Source organism: Filicampus tigris, chromosome 7 (assembly GCF_054856515.1).
Source record: "Filicampus tigris isolate MCC_2025a chromosome 7, RoL_Ftig_1.0, whole genome shotgun sequence".
NCBI lineage: Eukaryota > Metazoa > Chordata > Actinopteri > Syngnathiformes > Syngnathidae > Filicampus > Filicampus tigris.
Genome location: NC_141223.1, coordinates 16,120,331 through 16,128,228, shown reverse-complemented (window position 1 = coordinate 16,128,228; position 7,898 = coordinate 16,120,331). Strand labels below are relative to the sequence as shown.

General features: G+C 43.1%; 1 protein-coding gene across 2 annotated transcripts; it reads left to right on the top strand.

The window, feature by feature from the left end:
- The first annotated feature begins 3,732 nt into the window (after positions 1-3,732).
- rnf26 (ring finger protein 26) lies at positions 3,733-7,379 on the top strand. Of its 2 annotated transcripts, none has more exons than XM_086036902.1 (2): positions 3,733-3,834; positions 4,070-7,379. In XM_086036902.1, exon 2 carries the CDS (start codon positions 4,169-4,171, stop codon positions 5,462-5,464), a length of 1,296 nt encoding a protein of 431 aa, XP_085893028.1. In that variant the 5' UTR covers positions 3,733-3,834; positions 4,070-4,168; the 3' UTR covers positions 5,465-7,379. The 2 variants fall into 2 exon arrangements, with proteins under 2 accessions (XP_085893028.1, XP_085893027.1); XM_086036901.1 differs by having other exon boundaries at positions 3,752-3,976.
- The last annotated feature ends 519 nt before the right edge of the window (positions 7,380-7,898 follow it).

Genomic DNA, 7,898 nt, shown 5'->3' with positions numbered 1-7,898 from the left:
CCAGTCCTGAGAGGGAGTCATTTCTGGGAGTTGTCCACCCATCATGAGAGACGCCTATTGTCCCTGCTCCTGCTGCTGCCCAACTATGGCGGGGGGCTTCCAGTATATGCTGTGTGGTGAGGGGGCTCGGACGGGAGAGTGGGAGTTTGAATTAGAATTTCTACAAAACATTGCAACGACAACGAGGAATGTGACAAAGAGACACTTTGATAACCGCACAGGACAAGATGTGAACATTGCTTCACTATGGTGATTACACAGAGTGGGCGAGGTTAGTCTTTATAATTGCCCCACTGACATCTTGATGTGGAGAAAAGATGCTTTAATGCAATATACATGGGGATTTTCCTCTTGTTTTGGCTGCTTGCATCTGTTTTTATGAATTATTGGGGGGAAAAAAACATACAGTGGGGCTTTGAGCTACACAAGATATTTGAATTTTATTGTCAAAGTAAACATCAAACAAATGTATGTATTTGTTGATCAAGAGGTGTGTCTGAAGATGTGTTGTTTATATTCATTTCATGTAGTTTATATTTCTATAAATGGCATACAGTCAAATCTGGCTGCTCGGGGAGACGGATGCAGAATAGCGAGAAACCAAGTAGGAAGTCGCAGCTCCCATAAGCAACATCCTGCAGATGCACGCATGACGTGCTCAAGGTCCCGAGAAAGGCCGATCAAAGAAGAGGAATTCCTCCTGGATGAGCGCCACTGTGTTAGTCACGTTATTCATATCTTTCTGAGTCACGCCAGAAAAGCTGTTAGCAAGTCTCTCTTCCTTTCTTCCCAGTTTACCCACTCAGACACTGGGATTCAATCGGACGATCAACATTGGTCTTGTTTAACTCTAAATTGATTTCTGCTTTTTGAATTTTCCCAGAGGAGAATTTCAAGCTATCACCTATCCCATGCAAAACATGCATTTACATTTGACATGGCAGCGTTTTGGACTGGCAAGGGTCCAAATTCAGTAGTGACTGAAAGGATAGCCACACCAAATGCCCAAATAAACAAGATGCTTGTGGTTTATCGAGTGGGAAGTGAACCTGCACGCCGAAGTCAGGTGACTGCACCACCACCTCCACCGGAGCTACAGAAGACCACTTTTTTTTTCATGTTTGAAATGAAGTCAGACAATTTTTTTAAATGATTGTACACTCCACAAATAGGCAAGCACTCAAGACTTTGTATTTATGAGAGCGTTATATTTTTGTAAAATAAATTTCCTTTGCTGTTTGTTTGTCTCCCCCTGGTTGTTACTTTGATGTGTTGAACTGTGTACTTGAATAAAGCATTGTAAATAAATAAATAAATAAATAAATAAGTACCCTTTTTAAAATAAATGCTTGTACAGTTACCTAGGTAACATAGTGGGGCCAGCTATGGCTATACGATTTGGCTGGGATATGGGCCTTGTGTGGCCGACATTGTGGGAACCAGATACGGACCACAAAAGGACCGGAATTCATTGAGGTAAGTGGGCCAAGTACAGGTGGGTTTTGCTATTTATTTTGCTATCTGGTATTTTTCCAAGGATGTCAGTTGACCTTTAACGTAACAAACATGGCACGCTGTAATGGTGTGTGCGCGCGTTTGTGTGTGTGATGTACCGGTAATGCAATTCTTACATCTGTGATGTAAAATAATACTGTGTGTAGAAAAAAACATTTACATTGCTTTTTAAACCCATTCATTGCCAGACATTTTCAGACCCTCTTTTACCCTAACGTTTGAAAAAACTTGAAAAACATATAAATAAGTTCCTGAGATTGAATGGCTGGACTGTGAAAATTCGTCAATGGCAGTGAATGAGGTAATTGTGGGAGAAGACTGGCTATACATATCTGGCCCAGAGTTTTTAATTAATTTCTGGGCCGGATACTTCACTCGACAACTGGCCCACATCTTGTTTGCCAGAGTCAAGAGAGTGCCTCCTTTGCCGGTCCGGGGCCATGTTTGGTTCACATGCCGTATCCCAGTGCCGACTGAATGCCACCTGTGCCGGCTTCATGCCAATTCTGGCCCAAATGCCTTTGCTATGTGGGCAGTCAATCGTAGGGCACAGAGACACTGTGCACATGGACAATGCCTATAGCTAAAATTGGCCCCAGCTTAGCCATGACCCTGAACAGGCCAAGTCGTACAAAATGAATGATATAGTTGTACTTCAGTTCACAAAAAAACAAGTTCTGTCGGAATGAATCAACACATTTCTTCACACTGAAGTGTGAGGTCAAGTAGTAAGGAGTTATTGGAATTCCCGGAGTGCATGTGCAGACAAAAGATGAGGAAGAGCAAGTCACACACTTCCTGTCTTTTAAAAGGGGGAAATGACCCAGCGGGTGAGACGCCCAATCGCTACTACGTTGACATCTGTGGCTCTTTGAAGGAAACGCATCGAAGCTGTCATTTGTTTTGCTGTCTCGGATTCATCCTGTCCACACTGTATGCCTTTTGCCCTTTTTTGGGGTGGGGCCGGGCTTGTTTTTACTGACCATGGACTCCTTTGCATACTTCATAAATGGATTGCAGGATGCGTTATCTCTGACAAGTGTCCAATCAGCTGGAAAGTCTGCTAGCTGATGAACATCAAGCCTTCATTTCACAATGTGTGTACATACTGAAATGCACCTAAATTCCATTATCTTTCACTAACTCTAACCCAAGAGCACGGTCTCAGTGAAAGCGGGTGCTTCTGAGATGTACACCTGATATATGATATTTCATTGGTCCATAAAAGACACTTAAGAAATCCCTGTAGAAGCAGCAAACTATTTGTAAGTGTTCATTTGGAAAGGAGCAATTTTAACTTGCACAAAACAAACACAGGAAGCTGGCTCCCTGTCTGGCTAATAGACCAGACTTTTTTTACTACCATAAAAGGAGCAAGAAGCTCCATGGCAAAGACAAAAGTGCCTTTTATAGCCGCTTGTTTTGCCTCTGTGTATCCCTGTTGTGTCATTAGATGCTTAAACAAATGCTATTCGTCATGTGTCCAATGGTTTGGAACATGAGATCATCAGATCATCATCATCACCACCACCCCTGAAAAGAAAAAAGTTCAACATTTAGGTTAAGGTGAGGAAGGAAATACCATCGACATTGTTAAGATTAACAGGTTAGTGGAAATGGGTGAAGTAAAACAGCACTGATATAGCGCATGCGTAGTATGACAATGACAAACACATCCTGATATCGACATTGTGCAGATATGGTAGAACCCATTAGATGGGTTCAGCATTCCCCCTCAAGAAAAAACGTTTTTTTCTCTTGTCCCGCCCTCTTGATATCCATTTTACACATCAAATATAACAGATAAAATATATTTTAAATCAGTAATTTTGTTGATATGCCTTGCTTGTAAGTGTAACATTTAGATTTAGATTACAACATTTAGATTGATCAAAGACACATTTTAAATAGTATCAACATGAATGCAACTAATCATTAATTCATTGCTCTGATGAGAAATAAAATCTCTCATAAAAAGTGAACCATTGATGTCTTAGATGAATGAATTGTGACTGTTTATTACCAGTGTTTTTGTTTGTTTGTTTTTGTTTTTTAGCGTGACGAAAAAGATCTAATAAAGAGTCCTTGGACTCGGTGTGGATGTGCGCGTGCGTGTGTGCGTCTTTCTGTCTGTCTGTCTGTCTGTCTGTCTGTCTAATTTAATCAACTAGCTATCGTCCCAAATAACCCTAAAGACACGGATACCGAGCGGATATTGCGCAAGCGCAGACTGACACTCCGGAAGTAGCGAGAGGATAGGACATGACCAAAACAAATATGGCGCCCACCTCCACGACGGAAAGTGTGTTGAAGCTAACAGTGAGTGTTTTTCTGCTATTCTCTAATTCTTTTAGTCCAATTCAACTCCCCCATGAGGCAAATACCTGAACTAGACGGGTTTCGGTTCACAAATGAGAGCGCAGAAAACGGAGGAAACACGTAAATGTGGAGGAAGTCTTCGGTTCGTATTTGAAAGTAAACATCCGGTTGTGCGTTCTAGTCGGCAGCAACGAAAAATTGGGAAAATAAAATGATTCTCTCTTCCATTATAAAGGATGGTGCAACTAAAGAAGCAAGCCATGGACTGAATGAGATATAACTTTGCACAACAAAAATGGACTTTGCCGTGGGGACACACTGAGAGCACTGTGCCATGGGACCAGTAAACATTGTTATTTCCACAGTGGGAAAATGCCTCGATGCAGTCTGTTTAATGCTGGACGTCAATTTCCTCCTCGTCCACACGATTGTCCGCACTGTCCTGGCTGTGTACCAATTTATTATCAACCTGCCGGCACTCTTTGTCTACTCCCTCCTGGAGCTGTGCAACTTGGTACTGCTCTGCTTGCTCTCCACGGTGGCGGCAACGTCCCACATCGCCCACGGCGTGGTGGCCGTGCTGGGCGGCCTCATGCTGTCTCTGGAGGGCCTTCTGGAGAGCTTGAAGATGTTGGGGTACCTGTTGACACACGTGCTGCTCCGTGGCAAGGAACAACTGTGTCGGGGGTTGCTCTCACTGATGGATGCGTGCGGCATCGCACTCAGTCTCCTGGTCTACCTGGTCAACACTGCGGTCAACTACGCCCTCATCGCCGCCCTCAACCTGCACTCGGCCGTGCTCAGCGTGTGGCAGACGGTGTCCTGCCCGCTGCAGATGGCGATGGAGCTCACGCTGACCTCCATCACCTTCCTCTACAGTAGCCTGATTGGCACGTCGGCCTTCCTGTGGTCCCCCTGCAAGCTGGCGTTGGACTTCCTGGCGTCGCTGGTGCACATTTTCATCAGCATCTTCATACTCAACACGTACGGCCTGGCGCTCACTGTCGTCATAGCGCTGACGACCACCGCTTACCTTAACCCAGAAGTCACCAGGCAGGCGTCGCGGCAACTAGCGACTTCTGTTAACGTCTTTCCGGCAGTGCAGAGACTTTCCACTGCGCTTCATTCAACCCTGCGTTTAATACGCGGCGTTATGCGACACCTGCGCCGGGTGTTGCTTCACCTCTACCTGGTGGAGCGAAGAATCTGGCGGCAGCTGTCTCGCCACAGCAGCCAGTTGAGCCTGGCGCTGAGGACACAGCTCCACGGGGAGAACCAAGCGGGTGGCGACCCCGACGGCGAGGAGGTTAGGCGGGGCCCGCCCGACGGCAGAGCGGGGGACTGCCCACAGGAGCAGCCGGCGTCGTCATCAAGCGCGGCGAGACCTCTAAAGGCGGAACAGCTGTGGCGCCCGCCGGCGGCGAACCTGCTGACGCTACTGAACGAGCAGGAGCACCGCAAGATGTGCGTCATCTGTCACGACTGCGCCAAGACGGTGGTGCTGCTGCCATGCAGGCACTTGTGCCTCTGTCGAGGCTGTACCGACATCCTGCTGCACCAGCCCTTCTACCAGCACAACTGCCCGCTGTGTCGCCGCATTATTTTCGACACTATCGAAGTGTACCTCTGAGACAACACAATAACTCTACTTCCACAATTTTACTACCACTGAAAGTTTTTTTTTTTTTTTCTTCAGCCAGGATAGACTCCAACTTCACTGTGACCCTGATATAGCCATTTAAAGTAATTGCCTTCTTTAATGTTTTTCCCACATTTCATCCCAGGAAGGAAGAAATGATATTACCGCCAAACGCATAAGTAACATGCTCAAGCCAACCATAACAAAAACGAATTACTCTATTTTATAGTTTTGTATAGTAGGGCAGCCCAGTAAGGTGTGGTTAGCGTCTGCCTCGCTGTTTTGAGGGTTAGGGTTCCGACCTCATGGCCTTCCTCTGTGGCGTTTACATGTTCTCAGCCATGCTTGTTTTCTCTGAGTACTCACTTAGTCCCCAGACATGATAGACTGAAGATGCTGAATTGTCCATTCGGGTGAATGCGATTCAGAATGGTTGTTTGCCTTGACCCTATAAGTACCAACGCTATAGAAAATGGTTGGATGGCCATCGCTTGTGTTCATTCAAAAAACACTATGTCAGATTACATTGGTCAACAGCTACTTTTAATCAGGGTTGGCGTTATGTTTTTCTAAGTGTATTTTTTGATGATGATTTCAATTTTTTTTTCATCGCACATTTTATGGTGTTATTTTCAGTTTTTACCTTTGACCTATAAAAGCTTGCTCAATACCATACGTTGTAATTTATAGCTATGATGTTTCAGAAAAAAAAAATCAACACCTGTTGCTGAACCTAAATCTTAATTCGTTATTATTACTACTGGTAAATATATTACTATATTACAGATTATATTATTGTTGTAGTAATACTATTATCATGAACACATGATGTGCTAGAGAAAAAAATGAGGAAAGATTCGTAATCAGCGCAAAAAAAAATAACCTGCATCTCTGATTAAAACATGCCATAAAAAAATGTTGACCAGTGTTATCACCAGTGAGGAAGGTCAAATCTGATAAATTTCCTGTGTGTCTTGTTTAAATAGTTAGACACATTTTTTTTCTTATTGTTGAAGATACTCAGGAGTGAGCCAGCTCTCTGCTCCGAGGACTCAAAAAAAGTTTGCAAGCAAGTGAAAATGGTTGACTGTTAAGTTGATTTGTGGGAGGTGGGGGCATTAATGAAAACAACATTTGTACAAAAGGTGGTGATGGTGTTGTTTTTGGCAATTTAATGTAAAGTAAGAAATTTTTCGAAAATCAACATTTGCCAAGAAGACTGGATTTATGTACACTGCATGTATGTGGAATGATAACAAAAGTGCCACTTTTTGTCTTAAACATCAACAGCCTCATTGTAACGTTGCTGAGCCTTTAATTTATTATCTTTTTTTTTTTTTTTACAATAGTGGGTAGATTTTCATACATTGATCCAAAAGAATTTTCTTTATTTGAAAAATATTCATTTATTTTCTACCCTGTTTCCCAATATTCGCCATGGATGAGTTTGATTTGTATTTTTGCAAGCTTCCTCCCCTCATATTTTCCTTTTTTTTTTTTCAGTGAAATCCATTAAATACATTTCTCTTGTACAGCAATGGAATTTACCGTGCACAATTCCAACTGTTTTTGAAGTGTTTTGTGTTGAATCAGTTTACAATGCTCAAAAAAATCATTGGTGTATTGTTCGTATGTATCATGCTCTGGAAAGTGCTAATTACCTTTTGAATTGTTCTTATGTTTTTTGCTTGTTTTGCGAGTGACGCTCAAGAATATGTTAGCCACATCCTCCTCAGGTATTTGTTAAATGACCACAAACAGTACCGGTATGTCATTCCTACGAATGCAGCAAAGGAACAACAAGAAGAAGAAGAATTGAGACAATGTGATTTGCAGACTTGAATGGAACTCAACTGAGACGGAAAATCAAGACTTTTCATAATAAAACAGCAGTAAATAATTGTCACCGTTTTGTCATTTTTGTGTTGAGGTCACGTGAGCAATTTGACAATTTTTTCGATTTATAAATCTAAATAGTCTACTTCATAATGACAAACAGGCTCATATGAGGCTGACTGACTTCAGGCCAACAGTAATGGCAGCTACTCTGACCGCGTGTTGCTTTTTATTCCCACCACAGTGCCGAACCTTGCACCTGCGATCTACTACTCATCACATTTGCATTTTACTGATTGTCTATGAATTAGGGCCCCAGATGCCATTCACTATTTTCAAAATATGATGGCCCCTGTCCTCATGGCGCCCTAAGTACAATAGTGGGACACGTGATACACGAATCAACAATTCAGTGAGTAATATTCCCATGGTATCTGGTAAGTTTTGAACAACCGGTTGGTTTTGGTCGACACAGCGTTTAAATTTGTCCGAATGTAAACATATGTGTTCATGTTTTAATGTGAACGTGGGGTGGGGGATTGGCTGGTTCAGATGGGACCACTTCCACAACCATGTGGCAATTCTCCAG